Source organism: Anabrus simplex, chromosome 2, assembly GCF_040414725.1.
Source record: "Anabrus simplex isolate iqAnaSimp1 chromosome 2, ASM4041472v1, whole genome shotgun sequence".
Lineage (NCBI taxonomy): Eukaryota > Metazoa > Arthropoda > Insecta > Orthoptera > Tettigoniidae > Anabrus > Anabrus simplex.
Window position 1 is genome coordinate 1,034,220,493 of NC_090266.1, and position 25,012 is coordinate 1,034,245,504.

General features: G+C 42.6%; 1 protein-coding gene across 1 annotated transcript in view; it reads right to left on the bottom strand.

Moving 5' to 3' along the window:
- The window catches only part of LOC136863263 (orcokinin peptides), a 338,617-nt gene that overhangs the window by 32,452 nt on the left and 281,153 nt on the right, over window positions 1-25,012 (bottom strand). Inside the window, exon 3 of the mRNA XM_067139646.2 lies at window positions 23,759-23,885. Within this exon, the coding sequence (XP_066995747.1) occupies window positions 23,759-23,885 (127 nt within the window). The remainder of the gene's footprint in view (window positions 1-23,758; window positions 23,886-25,012) is intronic.

Sequence of the window (25,012 nt, forward strand, 5' to 3'; positions counted from 1 at the left end):
TGTCCCGACATAAAAAATCAACACTGCCCCACTCTAGTACTGAAAAGGAGGGGAGAGAGTGAAGGGGTAGTGTTGAAGGCCCCTCCAGTACAAAACAAGAAGGAAGGGAGTGATGAGGTAATGCCGAAGGTACAATGACTCACCTTCTCGCTTAACACATTGATGCATGTAGACAGTCCGCTACAAGACTTTGTTGTGATTGAAATGGGCACAGTGGCGGATGTATTGAAGTACAGCATTTACTCTGGTAATTACAGTATCAAGAGGTAAACGAGGTTTTTAACCGAAAAGTATTTTATACTAGATAGGAATATTTTGTAGCTGCGTTATATCGGGTCGTAATTTGAAAATACTTTTTACTGGTTCGTAACTTTGTTCTGGATTTTACTGAAGTTATATTATCATAATTTACCACCTCGGATATAGAATTACGATAAATTCTATAAACAGCAAATTAATATGCTAAAATAAGATATTGAAGTATAACTGTGTAAGCATTTGTTTATAAAAATAACTGAAGATACATTTTACTTCTTGAGCAATAAGAAAATACGTCTAAAAATAATTTAATATCATTCAAATTCAATTTCCATAAAATACAAAGTCGTGTCTTTACAACAAAAATGCTATTATTGCAACATCTCAACATAATTAATTATTATAAAATGTAACACATTTTTACAGAAATACCTTATAAAAAATATGAACGTACCGCATCTTCCTCGAAAATATATCAATAAAATAAACGTACGGTAAAAGAATAAACACAATGCACTGTCTATAGATACCGTACATAATTTAAAGAAAAGAAAAATGTTAATTATCTCAAAACTGTGAAGTGGGTATTAAATAACTAAAGAGTGGTGTCAAATACTGACTTTACAACAAGTGTAAGTGACGGATTATTCCTCCCTCCCAGAATCAATAATCAGTCCATTCCCCGTCCCTGTTTATAACTTGCTCTAGCCGCTTGGGAATGGAATCTATTATATGTTCATTCCTTAGATTCACCCAAACTTGATGGCAGTGCCGCTCTTGTCTTCTCCTGACCTGGAACCCACATGTTTACCATTCGTGCCCAAACATGTTCTATTATATTTAAGTCAGCCGACTTGGAAGGCCAGTCAGTCAAGCACGTGAACGTCAGAATGCTGTTTGAAGAAAGCTTCGGTTACATGTGCAGTGTGAACAGAGCAGTTATCTTGCACAAACCTGATAACGGGAACTTCTTCTATGGGGTAAATAGCTCGAACACTAGGAAGAACGGCACCTTCTAAAATATCTACATATTCACAAGCAGTCATATGTGGAGTGACCTCTATCAACTAGTGTTGGCTACTGAATGCATGATTCGAAGCAGTGTATCGATTCATTCAAGTGTCCGAGTGAATCGATTCACAGGAACGGTGAGCTCACGGCACACGATTCAGCTTACTCCCGGCGGACAGTTATGAGTGGCGCACTCACTGGACGTTGACGGGGAGCCGAGCTTCCGCTGCAGCGAGACAGTGAATCATGGCACATCGACAGAATCGTGAACAAGCGCGGCTCAGTGAGATACAAGATACGCACGGCTTCTTATCGGCGCACTGGACACTGGCGGAGAGCCGAGCTTCCGTTGCAGCGAGACATACAGTGAGCCATGGCAAACCGAAAGAATCGTGAACGAGCACGGCTCAGTGAGACACAAGATACACGCGACTCCTTATCGGCTCACTGGACACTGGCGGAGAGCCGAGCTTCCGCTGCAGCGAGACATACAATGAGCCATGGCACACCGAAAGAATCGTGAACGAGCACTGCTCAGTGAGACACAAGATACACACGGCTCCTTATCGGTTCACTGGACCCTGGCGGAGAGCCGAGCTTCCGTTGCAGCGAGACATACAGTGACCCATGGCACACCGAAAGAATCGTGAACGAGCACGGCTCAATGAGACACAAGATACACGTGGCTCCTTATCGGCTCACTGGATACTGGCAGAGAGTCGAGCTTCCGCTGCAGCGAGACATACAGTGAGCCATGGTACACTGAAAGAATCGTATGCTATAATGGACTCTCAAGCTCAGCTCATTTGAAAATAATACCCATTTGCATTCACTGTCCTCTTCTTACAGAGAGGTTTAAATAATACGGTAGATGGATTTATTTGCAGTGTTAAAAGGTAGTCAAAACATAATTCTGAAGTAGCTAGTAAGTAGGTAGGCTATTAGGTTATACTATTTGTACCGGGAGGTACACCCCAGCGCCGCGCATTGAAACCTTGCGCCCAAAAAAAAGCTCCTCTACAGGAGAAACGGTAAACTTGAAACTAGATCTACTTAAACCTTTACTCAGAAGATGTCACTAGAGTAATTTGACGTAATTTTGTTATTGTGAAGTTTCCAGTACTGTGTAAATTTCCACTTGTTTTGTTAGCCCTTCATCAAGAAGTTCGGACTTTCTTCAACAGATGTAACTGCAAGAACTATGATTATTCACCCTGGTGCGAAGTGAATGAACTTTGATTTGAAGAAGTTTTGTATTCATACGTTTTTTTTTACTAATTGATGTTCATTTATTTTTGGGGTGGCAATTCTTATCTTTTCTTTCCGCCAGTTTTGAATCCAGCCAATCCCTAATTTTTGTAATTAATTTCCAACCAATCCCGTATTTCTTCTTCGACTTTGAGTGTAACTTTTGAATTGACCAATAAAATTAAGCTGGTGGGGCTGGTTTATTCGTGAAAGGTCTCGAACTTTCCCCGAGGGTTTATAAACTGCGGATTTTCTCGTCTCTTGGCCAATTGATCGTCATCTAACTTAGTGTGTGTGTCAAGCAGAGGCGGGAGGCGCCTCTTTCATCAGGCAGCAGTACACCGACAAGGTATGGCCACTTAACATCTTTATCTCTTGCTAGCGCTGCAGTTTAACCCGAGGGAAAGGTTCGAAACTTTAACTATGTAACCAACTTCCTTAAAATGTAAATCTCCTTTCGGCTCCTGTAAAAACTTCATCAAATCTTTAACTGTAAATCGGGGATAGAGATTGATGTACCCTCTCGAGCTCCCCTTCATATTGGTTTGAGGTGACTACGTTTGTAACTGGTTTTCTTCCTTTCGCTAATGTCTTAATTTATTCTTATACGAGTCACCTCCATAGTCTGGGAATAGCCCCTGTGTCATCGCTTTAGTGCCCTTTAGGGTTTAAGAATTCATTTCAAGGAGTGCAAGCTTTCGTCTCCATTCATTTCGTGTTCGGGCCATTTAGTTAACCGTTTTTCTGTTTACATGAAGGCCGCGTAGGTTGGGTAGTTAATACCCCTGTATTATAATTTTTCCTATTGTAAGTTGTGCCTTCAGAGGCCAGGATTTGTAATTTAGTGCTGCCTTGAATAGGCTTGGAAAACTGAGAGCCTGTTAGCTCTTTTTTACAGTTTTGTAAGATTAAGGAATGCCTCTGGGAGGCTTGATATTGAAATTGACTAAGCAAGTGCTCCATGTATAAGGGGAGTTCTGCCCTTGCATTGCAATTGTACTCTTTATAAAGTTGAGCTGAGAGCTCAGGAAATGTAAAACGAGGGGCTTGAAGCCCAGGACTTATGGTATTCACTGTATTGTATTTTCCTTGACTTGTTCCAAATTTGCTAATTGTAACTGTTATTTGTTGATTTTTTGAAATTCAAAAAATATAACTTTCTTAAAGTTTTAAATTAACCTTGATATTGTAGTTAGACCCATTTACCCCGGCACCTTCTTTCACCTCTGGTGGTTCACGGGTAACCCCGTAACACTATTTATTAGTTTAATGAATCTTAGTATTATAATTTAGTTGACATTTGACAATTAAACTAGACTCTAGCCTGCCCTATGACTATGAGTCATTCTCATGACCACTCAAAAGTACCTGTTTTATATTGGGAAGAACGGCTTAGTATTCTCTCAGTTCATATGTCACATCGTTGCACAAGACTTCAATCATATATGGACAGAAGCAATAACTTAACCAACAGTATGTTGAATCAGAAAACCAGAGGGCTACTGTACATCTCGTGTAGCCTATACAAAATATGACGATTTAAAAAAATTCTCAGCTGATAGAAAAATACATATTTTCAAAAATGACTGAGTGACTTGTCGTGCGGTTAGTATCGCGTGGCTATGCGCTTGCATTCGGGGGGTGGTGGGTTCGAATCCCACCGTCGGCAGCTGTTAAGATGGTTTTCCGTAGTTTCCCCATTTTCACACCAGGAAATGCTGGGACTGTACCTTAATTCAAGCCATGGCTTCTACCTTCCTAATCCTAAACTTTCCCACCCTGCGTCGCCGGAAACCTTCGATGTATTAGAGTGACTAGCATTTTTTTTCTAAGAAAGGAGTTCATAGTATGAAGACCAGATGGCAGTTGCGAGCACTGAATGCTGTTGCTGCTGTCTTACCAGCACATACTACACCGATGCAGTAGGAGCGGTGACTAATGTGCCGTGAATCGGAACACTGTATCGATTCAGTAACGTGAACGGAATCAAATGAATCGATTCAGTAAAATGAATCGAATGTCCCATCACTACTATCAACTCTCCTGGACCAGCACCACTTAACCACCCCAATACGTCACACAGACTTTGAAACACCCATTTTTCACTTGCTGAAGCCACAACATTATAGTTCAGTTTATGATCAGTTTTCTGTTCTCGTAGGTGAGCAGCTTCGTTATAGACTATGTATCTGGATTGTCTGCTTGAAGGCCGTCCAATTTGCTACCAGACTTCGTAATAGCTGCCATAACTACACTCAAATGACACTGTCACTAGCATAACATACATAAAAATATTTACCAACGCAGTACACGCTAAGCGAGACGGGATTATAGGACTACAATGAAATAAAGGAAATGTGTATAAAACCGACAAAACAATAAGAGCGCGAAAACGGATACAGAAGTGGCAACGAAACTCGTGTCACCACGTCTTTACAGTGTGCACAGTCCGATGGCCATACAGAATATCATCCCCTCTACCGCTCCTCTATGATGTCACACATCCACTCGGAGAGAATGCGCAGGGAAGAGAGCTTTGTGCAAGTTCTTTTGATCGTTGCAGGGTAATACAGCGGGAGTTATGGTCCTGGGAGCGATTTCCTCTAACAGCAGGAGCACTCTCATCGTTATCCCAAGGACCTTGATAGTGGATTTGTACGTCAGACTGGTCACTGAACCGGTTGTTCTGCCATTTAATCTCGGTATTCAACGAGGGGGGGTCACCGGGCGAGTTGGCCGTGCGATTATGGTCGCGCAGCTGTGAGCTTACATCTAGGAGATAGTGGGTTCGAACCCCACTGTCGGCAGCCCTGAAGATGGTTTTCAGTGGTTTCTCATTTTCATACCAGGCAAATGCTGGGGCTGTACCTTAATTAAGGCCACGCCGCTTCCTTCCCACTCCTAGCCCTTTCTTATCCCATCGTCGCCATAAGACCTATCTGGGTCGGTGCGACATAAAGCAAATAGCAGAGGAGTTTTTCAACAGGATGATGCTCATCCTCATGCCGCTGCTGCCACCCAACGTACTCTACAGTGTCGACTAGTTGGCTTGGTCTGCGAGATTACCATATCTTTCGCAAATTTTGTGGCCTAGAAAATTGCTTAGTCTAAATTGCATTCCTCGAAATTAATGTTTTCTTAGCGTTGGGATTTCAGTTTCCGCCAATGTATTTACAGACTATCTCTCACTTTTAAGACAGTGAAAAGCCAAGGGACTGCACTGGAATTCCATTTCACACATTAAGCATACAAGACCACATCATGGAGAGACATGTGATACTTAAAGCGAAGGTTCATCTGTTCTATCAGCTAATAATCCTAACAGACTCAGTAATACTCTGTTAGGTCCCTGGGGCGGGTGTATCTTGAAATATCAACTTTAAAGCAGGTTGGGGCTGCCAGGTCTTCTTGAAAGTGAAGTGCTTCCACGTTAAAGAGAATATTATGATTTCATTTCCTTGTTTCGCGACAACTTGACGAGACTAGAAAACAGACAAAGTTCTCTTGTTCAAGTATCGATTCTGCCATATTTATTCTAGACAGTTGTCGATAAGTTACCTTTAGTGAGGTTCAGATGTAGCTTTCTCGCTTTCCCCACATCCGCATACAGGAGTCACAACGCTAAAGAGATGGAAACAAAACGACGGAGAGGACGAGTAGATAACGGACGAAAGTCGATATGTACGCTTTATAGAGGAGAGTCGTATAATATGGAATACCATTTACTTTTGGCAGTATAACTTCTTACCGAAATCAGTTATGAAATATAAATAAATATGGTTTGAAAATTCAAATAATTAGCCAAGATTCTCTATATTTTTAAATTGTTTATATCTTCACGTCAAAATTATTTCCTTTCAAAAAGTTGCACTTGGTGGGTAATACGGAATAGTCGGCTAATATGGAATAGTAGGGTAAATACTATGTAAATTAAAATACAACTTCAATAAATTCTTTCAGTTATTTTTAAGGAACGTTCTTACAGGTGGACGTACAGAAATTTTTAAAAATCGAAAGAATAAAATTGGTAATTAATATAAATGATAATCTGTATACACTAATTATTCAGAGCTTTCTTTTTACAGTCACTTGTTCATTCAGTGACAAAAGTCACAGATGCAGAAACTGAGATCTATAGGTAATTAAATGTTATAATATACCAGGATTAATGCAATTAATTTTAATTAATTTTTGTACTGGGCGGTACACCTCCACGCCGCAAATTCAAATTTTGCGGCAGTTGAAACATCTCTACAGGAGAAACTCTGAACTTTAAAAGCTGTATTAAATCAAAGGTTTCTTGGAAGATGTCACTACTGTAAATTTTCAAGTGTTCTGAACTATGTCTATTTCGATTTGTGTTTGTTTGCTCTGTAGCAAGAAGTGTGGACATTCTCTTCTAGATGTCACTACTTAAAAACTATAACCGTGCACCCTGGTGCGAAGTGGACGAACTGTTTTTGAAGAAATTTTGTATCTATAAGTTTGTTCTTTGTTAAATTTCTTTCTTTCATTTTTTGGGTTGGCAATATTGATCTCTGTTTCTGCCAGTTTTAAATTTAGCCAATCCTAAATTTTCTAAATTAATTTTCCACCAATCCTAGATTTCTTCTTCAGTTTTGACTTGTAATCTTTAGCCGACAAATAAAAGTTTGTGGGCGGGCTGTTATCATTCATGAAAGGCCTCGAATGTTCCACGAGGGTATATAAACTGCTGATTTTCTGGTCTCGGGGCCACTTCAGTAACATCTTTCTCAGTGTGTGAATATATATGGCAGGGGGCGGGAAGCGCCTCTTTCTTCAAGCAGCAGTTCATCTACAAGGTAATGGCCTATTAACATCTTCATTTCGTGCTAGCTCAGCAGTTTAACTCTCGGGGAGGGTTCGAAACCTTTAGTATGTAACCTACCCTTTTAAATGTAAATTCTTTTCTGTCTATCTACAAATTACAAATCTGTAAAGCGGGGATAGAGAGTGCTTCACCCTCTCGAACTCCCCTTCATCTTGAATTTGAGGTGACTATGTTTTCGTAACCGTTTTTTCTCTTCCTTCTTAAAGTCTTAAACTTATTTGCCAACTAGTCACCTCCATAGATTGGGATTAGCCCCTGTATCGTCGGCCTAGCGCCACATAGGTTTTAGACAAAAACTTTGTGTAGGAGTGCAAGTTATCGCCTCCATTCAATCTTGTAGTATGGGCCAGTAATTTAAACTGATGTTTTGTTTTCTTCATGTAAAGGCCCTGTAGGTTGGGTATCAAATACCCCTGTTTCTTTAGTGTGCCTTGAGGGCAGTCTGAAATGAAGGTTGAAGCCTTTGATAGGCTGGTAATATTGAGAGCGGTTCTGCTCTTTTCTTTAACATTGTAATTAGGAGCAAGTGCTCCTTGTACTTAGGGGTTTTCTGCCCTGTAGCTTTTGTGATTGTGAGCGGAGAGCTCAAGAGTTAATTAATTCGGGCCGTAGCCCAATATATGTAAAAATCACTTAACTGGTTTTTGGTACAGCGGCTGTATACCTGATTGTCTTTGTTATTTCCCCTAGTGGGAACCGGTTAAATATTCTCTAAATTGTGTACCTGATTTAACTTGTTGTTATTTGTTGTATGCTCAAAATTCTATGCTACCATTGTTAAGTTTTAAAAATATAACCTTGTTAAAATTTTAATTCATCTTTCGTGCTTCTGTAGTTGAGACCTATTCCAACCAGCACCTTCTTTCACCTCTGCTGTTCCACAGTACCCTCGGACCAATTTTAAATGTCATTTTACTTTGAAACTAAAACAGTATTCCATATATCCCGACACACCATGTTTGAATTAAAGGATTCGTCATGCCCTAAACTTTGCACAACAAGGAAGTTACACTGGTGTAGCAATATAAGCAACTCTTGTACAATATGTAACATTGGATTTCCCAGGACTAAACTCACTTTTGGTAATTAATACAAGCTTTAAAAGAATTACCTGCAAAAGCTTTTCAAATATGAAAAACAAATATTCTTGCTCCACGCACTAACCTCACTCACGAGCATGTCGAAACTGAATACAAAGCATCATGAGAACATTTACCGTAATTCGACGAGTTTCCGCATGAGAGCAGTACCTTACAGGCAAGATATTGTGGTATTCCTTATTGCCCGACTATTCCATATTACCCGATTCCCCTCTACTATTAATTTACTTACCACCCGCTTGGTTTAGAGTAGGGATGGGCATTAAAGCAACTCTCAGTGAACGCTCGGAGCTACCGCGAAGGACGAAGTACCTTAGGCTTCGATCACATTGGAGGCACGCTCGTGCAAGTAATTTGGTGGCGCGTGCGTGCGCAAGCGGGGACATATAAACAAAATCTGCAGGAGAGCGATAGAAACAAGTGGTGTCTTGTCCACCGCCGCTCACACTGCCCGCCACAAGCAAGTGCACGCTTGTGCAAGCTTGATCCGACCCAATTTCGAAACAAAAATATTTGTTTTGTAGTTGCAAGCGTGCATGATCTCAGTGGATTTCTGACCATCGAAGCAGTGACAGTGTAGTGTTTTGGAGCTCTTCAGATGATACACACTTTCGGAAATTAGACTGCCTCCTTATTCTAGGTGTGATTTTGTCCAGTATATAGTAGAAAGTGTCTGTTATCATTGTGAAGTATTAAAAAAACTTATCAGGCTGTCTAAGCGAATCGTTGAATATTAGTGCATACTCTCCATCTTCCTCTCTGTCCAAAAAATACTCGTTCACCCACACTTCCCTGATTTCCTGCTCATCCAAAAATAAAAAACTTTAAAACACCATTTTCCAAAACAATGTCCTCATCGTCTGACATCTCCATTTCGACTGACCTGTTCATAATAATTAACTTGCACCTGCTTGCATTTAGTGTGAGCACATTGCTGTTCACGCCAGCTTGCACACGCGTGTGCCACCAAATTACTTGCACAAGCGTGCCGCCAATGTGATCGAAGCCTTACCCACTCGCCTTATCTAGAGAGCAGTATGACTGAACATTGCCAAGACCACGGTAGTACCCTCAATCATAAAAATATAATTATTTCAATGTTTCCACATCGTGTAAATGTTACTCTGGCAGACGGAACCTACGCAGGTGGGATCTTCTTAATAAAATTTAGGCACTCGCCCTGCTAAACGTAAAACAGTAAAATGTGGACGACGGGATTGCGGAACTATTTTTCGTATGTGTATACTTCACAGAAGCGAAATAGAAAACGTTTATTTCTTATTATAAACGCGTATTGCCAAATAACAGAAAAAATCCTTCGAAAAGATAAAAAGATGTACGAGTATTTTATGCTGACGATTAGATCTTGAGCACCTTCAAGTACCACCGGACTGAGCCAGGATCACACCTGCCTAGTAGGGGTCAGAGGGCCAGCGCCTCAAACGTCTGAACCACTCTATAGGTTTGTTATGTATTTTAGAGATGCTTGATATGTCCAACCTTAGTGATGCGACAGACATACTGTAGATCCTATATGCCAATTCCTGCCACACACGTCCCACTATCCCATGGTTTATAACAACAAATGCTTGCGTGAGCCTTTTTCGCAGTTCTGCTAGACCACGTGTTGTAGGGGCCAAGTACACACTATCTGTGATGAAACCCCACACGAGACTATCACGTGGGGTTAAGTCAGATGACCGTGGAGGCCGTGGAAGAAGAGGGGAATCATCTTGAGTAGCATGTCATATCCAACGACCTACAAGTTCTGCACTGAGGTCACGCATGGATTTTTTAATTATTTTAGTAGGTGCTACATTTCACACGGAACTGCCATTGTTCCTTTAAAACCGATTCACATTTGGCAAATTCTAAGACGCAGCAAGCTTTCCTGTCACCAGTGAATGCCACCAAGTTTGTTGTTTTCAATGTTGACTGACCTGTAGCGGCTAAACCTACAAGCACACCATGGGACCTATTATGGATGCAAACTTGGAAAGATTCCGTATCTGTCAATATGAGTTGTTTTACTGTGTCAGCCGCAGTTATGGTACCATATTGCTAGTGGCTTTACGTCGCACCGACACAGATAGGTCTTATGGCGACGACGGGATAGGAAAGGGCTAGGAGTGGGAAGGAAGCGGCCGTGGCCTTTATTAAGGTACAGCCCCAGCATTTGCCTGGTGTGAAAATAGGAAACCACGGAAAACTATCTTCAGGGCTGCCGACAGTGGGGTTCGAACCCACTATCTCCCAGATGCAAGCTCACAGCTGCGCGACCCTAACCGCACGGCTAACTCGCCTGTCATCTATATTTCAAGGCTCGGAAGGACTTATGAATAACCCTGTATAACAGAGTACAGAGATGTAACTTTCAAACATTGTAGTACATTGGCCTCAACGTAGGAAAGTGTCTGGCTTTCGCATGCGCAGGCGTATTCTTCTCCCCACCGTGATCTATTCTGCTACCGAGCCATATACAAACTCCTTCCAACTAAAAGAATGAGCGAGCGATTAACGGGATACAAGTGAAAACATTATGATGAAATTTAGTTACAATGTGAGCACTTAACGGAATTTAAAGTATAGGTTTGGGACATTTTAGCAGATCATTGGCATCTTTTATTTTACTGTCATGTTTTTTCCCCTCGAAAAATGACTGCTTTTTAGATCCTTACCTGTATTTTCCTACCCGTGGACTAACATGATAGAAAACTACGGCAAATTTCAGTATTATTTGATAACACGTTAGGAGGTGCGTGGAAACTTTTTGCCCAGGGCAAAATGAATTATTAATAATTCTTTGTCGAATGGGTATATTACCGGGCGAGTTGGCCGTGCGTGTAGAGGCGCGCGGCTGTGAGCTTGCATCCGGGAGATAGTAGGTTCGAATCCCACTGTCGGCAGCCCTGAAAATGGTTTTCCGTGGTTTCCCATTTTCACACCAGGCAAATGCTGAGGCTGTACCTTAATTAAGGCCACGGCCGCTTCCTTCCAACTCCTAGGCCTTTCCTATCCCATCGTCGCCATAAGACCTATCTGTGTCGGTGCGACGTAAAGCCCCTAGCAAAAAAATGGGTATATTGTCTTCTACCCCTTGCTACATTCATAATGGACTCTCCCAAATAGTCGTTATTGCTTGATATTTTGCCAGCATCCGTGTTATTCGACCTGATGACACGTTTGTGTGTTGATGCCAGACTTGGGTATTTCTACCCAGAGCGCGTGCTAACGTAAGTTAGAGTGAGTTTTAATTTTCTCGTTGATTACGTTTGCAGTTCGGAGTGGTCAGACTAGCTTAGCTGTGGAGTGTGATTCTCGCACAGCTATTGTGTAGTGTGGTGTAATGGAGTTGGATCCCTCACACCACTCCCATGTGCATATGTTTGTGAGAGCTATTCAGCTCCCGGGAGAAGTAATAATGTTATTTGCTTTACGTCCCACTAACTACTTTTACGGTTTTTCGGAGACGTTGTGGTGCCGGAATTTAGTCCCGTAGGAGTTCCTTTCCGTGCCAGTAAAACTACCGACACGAGGTTGACGTATTTGAACACCTTCCAATACCTCCGGACTGAGCCAGGATCGAACCTGCCGAGTTGGGGTTAGAAGGCTAGCGCCACAACCGTCTCAGCCATTCAGCCTGGCACCGTGGAAAGTAGCAGTCACCAATCAATGAGGATTTTAGTCCTATCAATATCTCCGATTACGATTTAAAACAAGAAATTATTAGAAGGAATGAGCTGTGCTGGCCTTAGAGTCGCTAAGCTTAGTGTATCACGTGGTGGAGCAGAGGATGTAACAAAACAACTGTAATTTAGACGTTAGTGTGGTAGTGTAGTGTACCGGGCGAGTTGGCCGTGCGATTAGGAGGGTGCAGTTGTGACCTCGCGTCCGGGAGATAGTGGGTTCGAACACCACTGTCGGCAGCCCTGAAGATGGTTTTCCATGGTTTTCTATTTTCACTTACTTCAACCCCTAGGCCTTTCCTATCCCATCGTTGCCATAAGACCTATCTGTGTCGGTGAGGCGTAAAGCATATAGCTAGCAAAGGCAGTGTAGTGTAGTTCAGTTACGGTAGAGAGAGAGAGAGAGAGAGAGAGACCGACCTCAGAAACCAGAAAATGGGAAATTAAAGCTAGGCCCACTTTTGGACTTTTATACCATGCTGGTTCGCTGTAATCAGCTCATATATTACAATAACGATCAGACGTCCTGACGGATTACGTAGGTCAAGCTATAGATCTGTTACTGATGGAAAATTAAAACAGGTCATTACCGCTTTTAAAAAGAAACTCCTGACGATTTTCAAGTATTACGATTTCTGACATGTCCGCCTCTATGGTGTAGTGGTTAGTGTGATTAGCTGCCACTCCCGGAGACCCGAGTTCGATTCCCGGCTCTGCCACGAAATTTGAAAAAGTGGTACGAGGGCTGGAACGGGGTCCACTCAGCCTCGCGAGGTCAAATGAGTAGTGGTGGGTTGGATTCCCACCTCAGCCATCCTCGGAATGGTTTTCCGTGGTTTCCCAGTTCTCCTCCAGGCAAATGCCGGGATGGTACCTAACTTAAGGCTACGGCCGCTTACTTCCCTCTTCCTTGTCTATCCCTTCCACTCTTCCCGCCCCCCCACAAAGCCCCTGTTCAGCATAGCAGGTGAGGCAGCCTGGCGAGGTACTGGTCATTCTCCCCAGTTGTATCTCCCTACCCAGAGTCTGAAGCTCCAGGACACTGCCCTTGAGACGGTAGAGGTGGGATCCCTCGCTGAGTCCGGGGGAAAAGCCAACCCTGGAGGGTAAAAAGATTAAGAAGAAGAAGAAGATGATTTCTGACATATTTATTCTTATTTACTCCATCGCAATTCAAAAGTTGCACGAGCTCCAGAGGTATACTTTATTTCTAAATGGCACTATGCAACTCTACTTAGGGCAGAGGGGGGACCCTCTTTCGCCGTAATGCTTCCCCTCAGCGGACACCTTCCAACGTTGAGGCCACTGTAGAAGTATGGCTCACTCCATAAAACAGTTTTCACTAAAATATTTAGTAAGAAACCAATAGTATTAACTAATATTATGAGTATTACATTTCATAGAGTTATTAGGTGATAATATTAGTTATTAGTTTATGAGTCAAAATTATTATAGATATTCCTAATAATATTAGTAAATCGTTTCATAGACAACATGACTAATACAAGTTGCTCATATTATTGGGATTATTTCCACGAGTGTATTTTGATTCATAATCCATATTATTAGCGAAACTAAATTGAGTGGTATTTTAATATTTGGCATAAAATTTGAAGATCAGTGAAATGGTTGACTCTGATTCAAATAGTTTTCTTTTGCTTGTGGTTTTACGTCGCACCGACACAGATAGGTCTTATGGCGACGATGGGATAGGAAAGGCCTAGGAGTTGAAAGGAAGCGGCCGTGGCCTTCATTAAGGTACAGCCCCAGCATTTGCATGGCGTGAAAATTGGAAACCGCGGAAAAGCATCTTCAGGGCTGCAGACAGTTGGATTCGAACCCACTATCTTCCGGATGCAAGCTCACAGCCGCGCGCCTCTAACCGCACGGCCAACTCGCGCGGTGATTCAAATAGTGATGAGGAGCGAGTGTATACTCGCCGTCCAATAAATTTTAGGCCAAGAACAGCCTGTACTGGTATGGTATTATGAATACAATGAGAGATTTAGGTTAGATTACAGAACATTTGAATGTGTGCTTGATAGGATGGGTAGTATCTTATAATGCCCTACTGCAAGGAATGAAGCTCTAACCTCAAAACAGCAACTTCAGATTACATTCCACTTGCTTCGTGCTCATATACAGTAGGTAAGGGTTATTCTGCCCGAAGGCAGGTCCGAGCCTCCGCAGAGGTGTTCCTGAGCCGGAGTTTACGTGCGGTAGGGTGGCCAGTTCCTTTCCGCTCCTCCATTCCCTTAACCCCCCACCAACAGCGCGTGGCAACCCATCCAACTCCTGACCACGCCCAATGTTGCTTAACTTCGGAGATATCACGAGATCCGGTGTTTCAACACGGCTACGGCCGTTGGCATCATATACAGTGGACGCCACTTATTATAATCACGCTGTGACAAAGATGATTTGATAATATTAACCGATTGATAACATTAGCCGAAAAATAAAAAGATGATAAGTAGCCTACTGTATTTATTCATAACCTATATGCACTACAATGAAACAGAAACCGGTACATATCACTGCAATACAGTTAACTGTAAAATAGTCTCTAATTGTTGTTTCCTTCTGGTTGTCTCTCAAAAGTCCATTAATGAATATTTCACATTCATAATATTTTTGGAAGTCCACTGACCTACACTGAACACCTCGTCGCAAGATATTTAGCGTCTGTCGCATTTCAGCATTCGTTGGTGTTCGGGAAGTTTCGGTAACATCGTCATCATCAGCCCCGTGCTCTTTACGTCTCATATCTAATTCTGCGGAAGTACGTGCCTCACATATTCTATGTCGTCTTCTGTCTGCTTCGCATCAGTAATGATGCCCTAATCAATGTTCATCCATTCATGAAATTCATCTTCCGGCCTGTCCGACTCGTTGGCTGAATGGTCAGCGTACTGGCCTTCGGTTCAGAGGGTCCCGGGTTCAATTCCCGGCCGGGTCGGGGATTTTAATCTTAATTGGTTAATTCCAATGGCCCAGGGGCTGGGTGTTTGTGATGTCCCCAACATCCCTGCAACTCATACACCACACGTAACACTATCCTCCACCACAATCACACGCAGTTACCTATACATGGCATATGCCGCCCACCCTCATCGGAGGGTCTGCCTTACAAGGGCTGCAATCGGCTAGTAATAGCCACACGAAATTATTATCTTCCGGCCTATTGGACAAAGTTCAACATTCTCCTCTCCTTCTGGCAACTCTCTTGTATGCACTCTACTAGCATACTTGAGAACGAAATCCTTGAAAGCAAGTGTGATGACATAAACCGAATTCATGATCACAATAAACGGAAGATTTTCAATGTTTCAGTATTTGTCCGTACGGGACTTAATAAAAGTGATTATTTACCTAATACGCTTGATGACATTATCCGTGATTACAATAAACGGCGTCCACTCTACATGGTATTTCCAAAGCGACAGTCTGAGGAGTTGTGACAGCGATAGATAACACCCTTCCTACTATGGTGAACTATTTACCATATTCACTGAACTTGGCGGTATTCCTTTAGTTTATGGTGTACTTGATGGAACGCTTAAAATTGATGCACCAAGTCCGTATTAACCAGAATTTGTTGACTAATATGGGAAACTTTCCTTGAACATAATGCTCATATGTGGATCAAATTTAGAATTCTAAGTTTGTGCGAATGGGCCTAGTGACTTGAACAATAAGATGACTAATGGTTGAGACCTTTCCTTGATGCAGTTCTACTCAGTGACTTAATCTACCCTTTAAAGGCTTGGCTTATACCACTAGTAAATCAAGATTGTTGCTAGCTCATCTCAACACAGATTGTTTTTAATCACATGAAGAAGGAAAAGAACAAGGAGGGTTATAGAGTGTACAGGCTGCAAATAGTTGACTCTTTAACCTAAACACTTTTTGCAAAGAAAATTTATTCTCTCTCATTACTATCAATTTACCCATTTTCCTATCTATCAAGGTCAGAACAACGAAAATATTAAGTGAGCCTATCGAAAATATGAATTCGTAGCCAGTTGTAGTCAAGCACTAGCCTACTGCCGGGAACACACACAAACTAAGAACATGTGCAACAAACCGATTCTAACCTCCAATTGGATCAGCTGACTAAGAACTAACACTATGAGTGAAGACATTTTATTAGTCATGTATGAATCTTTATGAAACAGAATTTGGTTACTAAATCATTATTTATATGAGCTCTAATATTATTAGTTAGTTTTATGAAACAGGGCCCAGCCTAATGGTGTGTTCCTCACCCTGAACGTACGCTTACCAAGGCAGGGAGGGCAAAAGAGGAGGGATGGGAAGTATGCTAAACGACCAAAAATCCCTATACTGCAATGAGGTGAGCAAGTTTGTCTTTGCCCGCTATAGTACCATGTGCCACTGCAGTTCGCGGCGCTTGTGATGGACAGGTGCAGTGTACGAGTATAAAAGCCACTTTCAGGTTTCATCCATGATATTTTGTGCTCAAACGTAGAAACATTTCAATGTTAATCTTAAAAATGAAACAAGTTAAGTTTGGTAAATGCCACTGCCTGCAGAACGTGCAGTGATAGCTACCTTTTATCAGCCGGCGCCTTAATGTAAAATAATAAAGAGTTACCACTACAGAAATAAAACAAAAGAATAATGACAGGACTAATGAAGACAGCGGACTAGGGAAATCTGCGCTTGAGTATTAACGTCTTTCTTCGTTTATACATTTATTTTTGCTAGTGGGTCAACGTCGCACTAACTCATTGAAGGTTTTCGGCGACGTAAGGATGGGAGCGGCCTAGGAGTGGCCTTAGTTTAGGTACAGTCCCAGCATTTACCTGGTTTGAAAATGGGAAACCACGGAAAACCATCTTCAGAGCTGCCGGCAATGGGGTTCGAACCCACTATCTCTCGCATATAAGCTCACAACTGCGCGCCCCTAACTGCACAGCCAACTCTCTCGGTCATCATTAGAATTCATCGCAGGGCCCCATTATCACAGACGCGCAGGTCGCCTATGCGGCATAAACCTCGAAGACCTCTTCGGAGGAAAACACGCCATTAAAATTACATAACATTATTACATAATTATTTTGGCAGTAATATGAGGTATCACATTCACTCCATCGTTCAATATTACGTCTACTCTTTTAATTAAAATGTAATCAATTTCAATTAGGTACACAATCAGAATTACAAAACTCATCGCGGGCAAGTTTGTAACAAGAAACCTAATTATCGCGCGCTCTACATCGGGTACTCTTGTTTGCCCCAGAGTGGTCGTATGCGTGACAGAGCACATTTCGAACTTCCAGTAGCAGTCAAGATCTTCTCCAATTTGAACCAGTTTTATCCGTCCTGTGTCACTTGACCTCATATTCTGTGTGTTGTACTGTAGTGTACATTAGACCTCCTGAGATCATAGATGCCTCCACTATGACTGACCGGGTTTTATTTCTGGTTCTGCCACAAATTTCATCTGTGTGTATGGAAGACATTTTGATGTTCGGTATTTTGATAATAATAATAATAATAATAATAATAATAATAATAATAATAATAATAATAATAATAATAATAATAATAATAATAATAATAATAATAATAAGGCTGAGTGGCTCAGACGGTTGAGGCGCTGGCCTTCTGACCCAAACTTGACAGGTTCGATCCTAGCTCGGACGGGCTAAATTGCCCAGACGGTTGAGGCGTTGGTCTTCTGACCCAAACTTGGCAGGTTCGATCCTAGCTCGGATGGGCTAAATGGCCCAGACGGTTGAGGCGCTGGTCTTCTGACCTCAACTTGGCAGGTTCGTTCATGGCTCAGTGCGGTGGTATTTGAAGGCGCTCAAAGACGTCAGCCTCGTGTCGGTAGATTTACCGGCACGTAAAATAACTCCTGCGGGACAGCATTCCGAGCCCTCGGCGTCTCCTAAAACCATAAGAGTAGTTAGTGGAAACTAAAACCAATAACATTATTATTATTGGTATTGATCCTGGCTCATTCCAGTGGTATTTGAAGATGCTCAAATATGTCAGCCTCGTGTCGGTAGATTTACTGGCACGTAAAAGAACTAAATTCTGGCACCTGGGTGTCTACGAAAACCGTAAAATTGTAGTTAGTGGGACGTAAAGCAAATAATAATTTAGTGTGGCTATTGCTGTCCTGGTAAAGACCATGTAAGGTCTTCGGTAAGGGCGGGCGTGAAATCGTGGTGGATGATAGTATTATATATGGTGTATGAGTTGCAGGGATGTTAGGGTTAGCACAAACATCCAGTCCCCGAGGCACGAGAATTAACCATTTAAGGTTAAAATCTCTGAACTGGCCGGGAATCGAAACCAGGACTTTCTGAACCGAGAGCTATTACACTGACCATTCAGCCAAGAAGTCAGACATATTAGAAATACTTTCTAGTCCTTCATTTCCTTCTTCTTCATTCTGGCTTCTTCCCTATTATTTAGGGCCAGCACTACATGTGGGATTTTTGAAATGAAGATTCACATCAGTGTGGCTCAGATTCCGTATACAAGACTGGAGGGCCCATGGCTGCGATCACAACCTAGCTACCCTGCTTGATTTTCACTTCCCAAACTCGTGCAGCTATTGAATATCTCTCTAGATTCTACACATCTTCAACAATATTCATAAAGATCTCACGCAACACTTATTTCTGTACCTGTAATATGTGAAGTGTTTGAGGAAAGAGTGATAAATGATGGTTTGTCGCTTCTACAAAAACAATATTTTACAATTAATAACATTTTTTTTTTTTTGGAAATGTGAAAGATTACCACCCCATACATTAGGAGAAATGAAACAGGAAATTCTGTACGAGTCCTTTCCAAGAGCTTAGACCTGTCTTCAAGAATGTGCTTGAGCGTTGTGAGCTTTGCTTTATAGGAGATGGCTGCCAATTTGAAAATTCATATATAGACTATTTATTTCGTTATTTGATAGCAGATAACAGGGTTCCATTACCCTACTTACAGTGTGTCGCTTTTACTTTACGTTCATACTATCACGCTATATTAATACTAATTAAATAGGCGAGGATGATGACCTCTTACAGTTAAATATACATAAAATAGAAATGTAAGTAAACTTTGAAATACAATGACGAACTACTGGTTCAACGGAGAAGGAAATAATTTACGTTCTATATACATTATTGGGGAGATGTGGAATGTACAGTTATTTGCAGTTTTGTATTTCGAACGTGGGTGAAATGTTTTACAGTATTTTAATGCTTTGAAATATATCATAAAGGTATCTATTGGCGAGATGACGTCCAGGGAGTTTCTGCGAATTACGCTGTTGTGGACAGTGCATATTCTGTAGCGAGAAGAATTTTCATCAGCGGATATTGTAACTTCCTCAGCTGAAATGTTACATTTCTTCCACTATTGATCCCCGGAACAAGAAATTTAAGAGAATCAGAAATTCAGAGTCCGCCTCTGTGGTGTAATGGTTAGTGTGATTACTTGTCATCCCCGGAGGCCCAGGTTCGATTCCCGGCTCTCCCACGTAATTTGAAAAGTGGTAGGAGGACTGGAACGGGTTCCACTTAGCCTCAGGAGGTCAACAGAGTAGAGGAGGTTTCGATTCCCACCTCAGCCATACTTGAAGTGGTTTTCTGTGGTTTTCCACTTCTCCAGGAAAATGCCGGGATGGTACCTACTGTAACTTAAGTCCACGGCCGCTTTCTTCCCTCTTCCTTCCAATCTTCCCATCACCCCGCAAGGCTTCTGTTCAGCATAGGAGGTGAGGCCGCCTGGGCGAGTACTGATCTTATTCGCCAGTTATATTCCCGAGCAAAAATTTCACGCTCCAGGACATTGCCCTTGAGGTGGTAGAGGTGGGATCCATCGCCGAGTCAAAGGAAAAACCTGAACGCTAAACGGATTAAGAAAGAAAGAAAGAAAGAAAGACAGAAAGAAAGAAAGAAAGAAAGAATATCAGAATTGTTTTTGAACCATTTATAATTCTGAAGAGAAATATCATGGCATCATGCTCCCATCGGATTTCTGGGCTGCTCAGTTTGAAATTTAGAAGAACTGCATTGACGTAGATAAGGCAGTAGACTGTTTTTACATCAGATTCAATTCCATAACGAACATAATACACATTACCACATTACCCTTAGGCTGGTGAAGAGAGCTCTCCCGTAAGATAAGACTTACCGTTTCTTTTACCGTGTTTTTTCAATTTTTTCACATAGTTTTGTACAGTTTTTTACTGATATTTTTCTAATTCATTGTATTCATCTAATTCTTGTATTTTCTGTTTAAGAACGACACACACACAGTTCCCGGGCCAGTGGAAATAACCAATTAAGATTAAAATCTCCGACCCGGCCGGGAATCGAACCCGGGGCCCCTTGAAACAAAGGCCAGCACGCTAACCATTTAACCATGGAGCCGGACATGTTCGCCAGCAGAGGGGGTTCCCTTGGAAGGGTCTCTACGTTCGTCGAATTTGCTAATCTGAAAGCCGTGTGTTTTCAACATTAATTTATTCATTTACTACCAATAATAATAATGGCGTATGGCCTCCGGAGAGGCCTGGTGCAGGTCTTTTTCTAGCAGACGGCCTATTAGGTGACCTGCATGTCTGTGAAGATGAGGGCCCTACCTAGGATGATTTCTAATGTTGAATACGCCACACACACCCAGCCCCCGAGTCATTGGAATTAACCAATTAAGGTTAAAGCCCCGACCCGGCCGGGAATCGAACCCGGCACCCTCTGAATCGAAGGCCAGTACGCTGACCATTGAGCCAACGAGTCGGACCATCTACTACTCATATCTCAACACTACAGGACGAAATAGTACACAGTAACATGTAGTATTATCAAATTATTGGAAAAGTAAATATACTGTGGTCCGCCTCTGTGGTGTAGTGGTTGGTGTGATTAGCTGCCACCCCCGGAGGCCCGGGTTCGATTCTCGGCTCTGCCACGAAATTTGAAAAGTGGTACGAGGGCTGGAACGGGGTCCACTCAGCCTCGGGAGGTCAAATGAGTCGAGGCGAGTTCGATTCCCACCTCAGCCATCCTGGAAGTGGTTTTCCGTGATTTCCCACTTCTCCTCCAGGCAAATGCCACGATGGTACCTAACTTAAGGCCACGGCCGCTTCCTTCCCTCTTCCTTGTCTATCCCTTCCAATCTTCCCATCCCCCCCACAAGGCCCCTGTTCATAGGAGGTGAGGCCGCTTGGGCGAGGTACTAGTCATTCTCCCCAGTTGTATCCCCAACCCAATGTCTCACACTCCAGGACACTGCCCTTGAGGCTGTAGAGGTGGGATCCCTCGCGGAGTGCGAGGGAGAAACCAACCCTGGAGGGTAAACAGATTAATAATAATAATAATAATAATAATAATAATAATAATAATACGAAATATATTGTGACAATGCGGGCCGAGAGAGCGTAGACGGGTGGGAGGCGGGGCTACGACAATGTGGGCGGGACCAGTGGCAAGCAGAAAAATACCCCCGGCTAATTGTTGAGGCACACGGTGGGGATGTTGACCGAGCCTCTTCGGAGATTCTGGATGCGGCTAATAATGGAAAGGCATTCGATGACCTGGAAGTGGAACTGCAAGACACTTGGTTTAGAATCTTCCGCTGACCAATTTAAAGAGGTTAACTGTGGAGCGGCAGTCAGACCGAAAGTAGTCACTCGAGAGTTCTTCAATGAGGAGTGAGTTGGTGTGGCGTGTGAGGAGTTTTTACTGTTTGCTTTATGTCGCACCGACACAGATAGGTCTTAAGGTGCGATTGTAGTCGCACGACGACAGCAGTCTCCATTTCCGCGCCTGCGCAGTTTGAATTTGGTCTGCGACTCGCGGCGATTTCGGCTTGAGCCGCCACACTGGTGCAGTGAGCAGTGCTGGTGGCCGCAGTCGCTGCGACAGAAGCAAGTGGCTATTGCTCAACATTTCTCTGTCATTCTCCTCTGTCAATAAAGGGCCGATAAAAGCCCAGCCGTGCACAAATGTAAACAGTCATGAATCTTGTCAAGATTACTGGGTCATAATTTATAGGAATGAATGGACAGTGTAATATGTACTTTAAATAATATGTAAATCCCACTCTGCATTATCATTTTTATGCGTTGCTATTGATTCCTTCATTCCCTAGATTGAGTAGTAGTACGCTAGACAGTTATCCGCTTCCACGAAATTACACCGATGGAATGGCATGTCTAAGTATGTAAATAATTGACATATTGGTGCAATTAATGTTGTGTCACTCAATTAAGTTGCGGGTTTGTTAAACTTGAATTTTACCGGGCGAGTTGACCGTGCTGTTAGGGGCACGCAGCTGTGAGCTTGCATCCGGGAGATAGTGGGATCGAATCCCACTATCGGCAGCCCTGAAGATGGTTTTCCGTAGTTTTCCATTTTTACACCAGGCAAATGCTGGAGCTGTACCTTAATGTGGCCACGGCCGCTTCCTTCTAACTCCAAGGCCTTCTCTATGCCATCGCCGCCATAAGACTTATCTGTGTCGGTGCGACATAAAGCCACTAGCAAAATAATCTTGAAGTCTATTACGATCACAGATTTACTGATCGTCATTTCTTACTGTAAAAACATTTATTCAGCTGAGCTAAACACTGTTAAAATCAGATTAAAATGTCCGTACCTGAGAGTGAGTGCAAGTTTCTCAGCTGGGCTGATAGGCTTATTGTACCGATTGCACGGGGTTTTCAAAATTTCACTTTTTATAAGTTCGAGAATGTATCTAAACTAACACTCAGTCTGAAATACTTCCTGTACTTTGTCTCATCACTTAAATGATGCCTGTTAATTAAAATGTTATAGCATCCTTCCTCATAGTGCGATGCAAATATACTGTTGACTTTCCTTATTTTCGGGCCGAGATACCACATTAACAATGTCTTCTTCTCCTTCTTCCATTAAAATGCCAAGGAAAGCCTTGCCACTAACGAAATCACCCGTGCTCTCGTTCATTTCTGACGGAATGGACTGCGCGACTGGCGGCTGGAATAGTGTCTAAGAAAACACCCCACGTGCCCGTCATTTGCGGCTGCTGTCGCCAACGTATATGGCGACCCCAGTCGTTGCGGCTCTGGCCGCCGTGGCGGCTACAGTCGCACTTTGGAAAACGCACCTTTATGGCGACGATGGGATAGTACGGGCCTAGGAGACGGAAGGAAGCGGCCGTGGCCTTAATTAAGGTACAGCTCCAGAATTTGGCTGGTGTGAAAATGAGAATTCACGGGGAACCATCATCAGGGCTGCCGCAATGGGGTTCGAACCCACTATCTACCGGATGCAAGTTCACAGCTGCGTGCCCCTAACCGCGCAGCCATCTCGCCCGTTGAGGGGATTTTGGGCATAGCTGTGTTGTGAACTGATCTTGGGACGACACTACACTGTGAAAGGCTCTGTTGGAGAGTAGGTGTTCGAGTGTTGTATTGTTGGTCAAGTTAATGAGCGCAAGCTGCGAGAATTGGGAAAACTCGAGTGCACTTATAAATAACTATGTACAGTAGGTGCAATAAATGTAGTTGATAGTAATAGCAGTAGTCATTATAGGTTAATAGACCCCGACTACCTGCCACAATATAGTTGGTAGAATCTTACCTGAGTGTATCCAGGCGTTTGTTGCCTCCGAAAGTGTTACCAGCGAGAGAGTCCAGACCACCGCGGGACTGGCGTAGAAGACGTCCACCAGCAAGTCCCTCGAGGTTCCTTATGTAGTGATCAGCACCTGGGAACAAACAGGTAGTTATTAAGTTCAAATGCCTGGATGATGCCTAATACTGTTCTGTATGTATTGATTAACGCCTGGGAATAAACAGGTCATTCTAAAATTAAGATATCTGGATAATACACTCGTTCTCCTGGTGCTGTCCTGTATGTAATGGGATGAGGATATGGTTGGCAATAAGTCGGTAGATAAGACACAGTAATCTTCTAAATTACTGTTATCATATTTAAGTGTGAGTTGTAAACAGCATATTCGATCGGGTTTGCAGTAACTTGACTTCTTCACTCCTGAGAAGAAACCTGGTGCATTTTTTACTAAAATGTTAAAGATAAAGAACCTATTGGATTAATGATATCAATATATACTATTAAAAGTTACTGAAAAGGTAAACTAAATAACAAGCTAATGGGTCCAGGTTGTGTTTATTAAATTGCCCTCTCTTTTAATTCATGTTAATCATTGTAAGGTTACAACATCTTCCGCCGCTTTTTCCCCTCACCCTTGTTGGGGTGGTGGGTATGAACTGTGTCGCACATGTAAACTTGCCCAGTTTTACGGCCAGACGCCCTTTCTGACGCCAGCCCTTTGTGAGGGATGTATTATTCTAACTATTGCATGTTCTTGTGGGGTTGGTAGTGTGGTGTACATAAATGAGGAGAAATGTATTGGAACAATCACTAAACTCAGTCCTCAAGGCAGAGGATTTAACCAGGCGCAGTTAAAATCGCCGACCTGGCCGGGAATCGATTCCGCCACCCTTCGAACTCAAGGCCTCAGGACTGACCATTCAGCCAAGGAGTCGGACGTAACCTTTCGCTTACATTAATGCTAAATTTAGGTACTTTGTGTCTTAACCAAGTTCAGCACGAATTCATTATTTTAGCGTAATCCCACAATGCCTCCGCAGCATAACGTTTAGCGCTATTATTTGCCGTCCTCAAATGCTCGGGTTCAATTCCCGGTACCGTCAGAGATTTTGGCAGAAGGATTGATGTGTTGTTAAAGTGGCACGTGCATTAAGGGCGTTGTACTACCCCAGGTTGAAGACGCGAGTTTAATTTACCTTCTCAAGCTCCAAAATTAAAATGTATAGTAACATTTCAAGATAAATATTAGTTAACCGAACG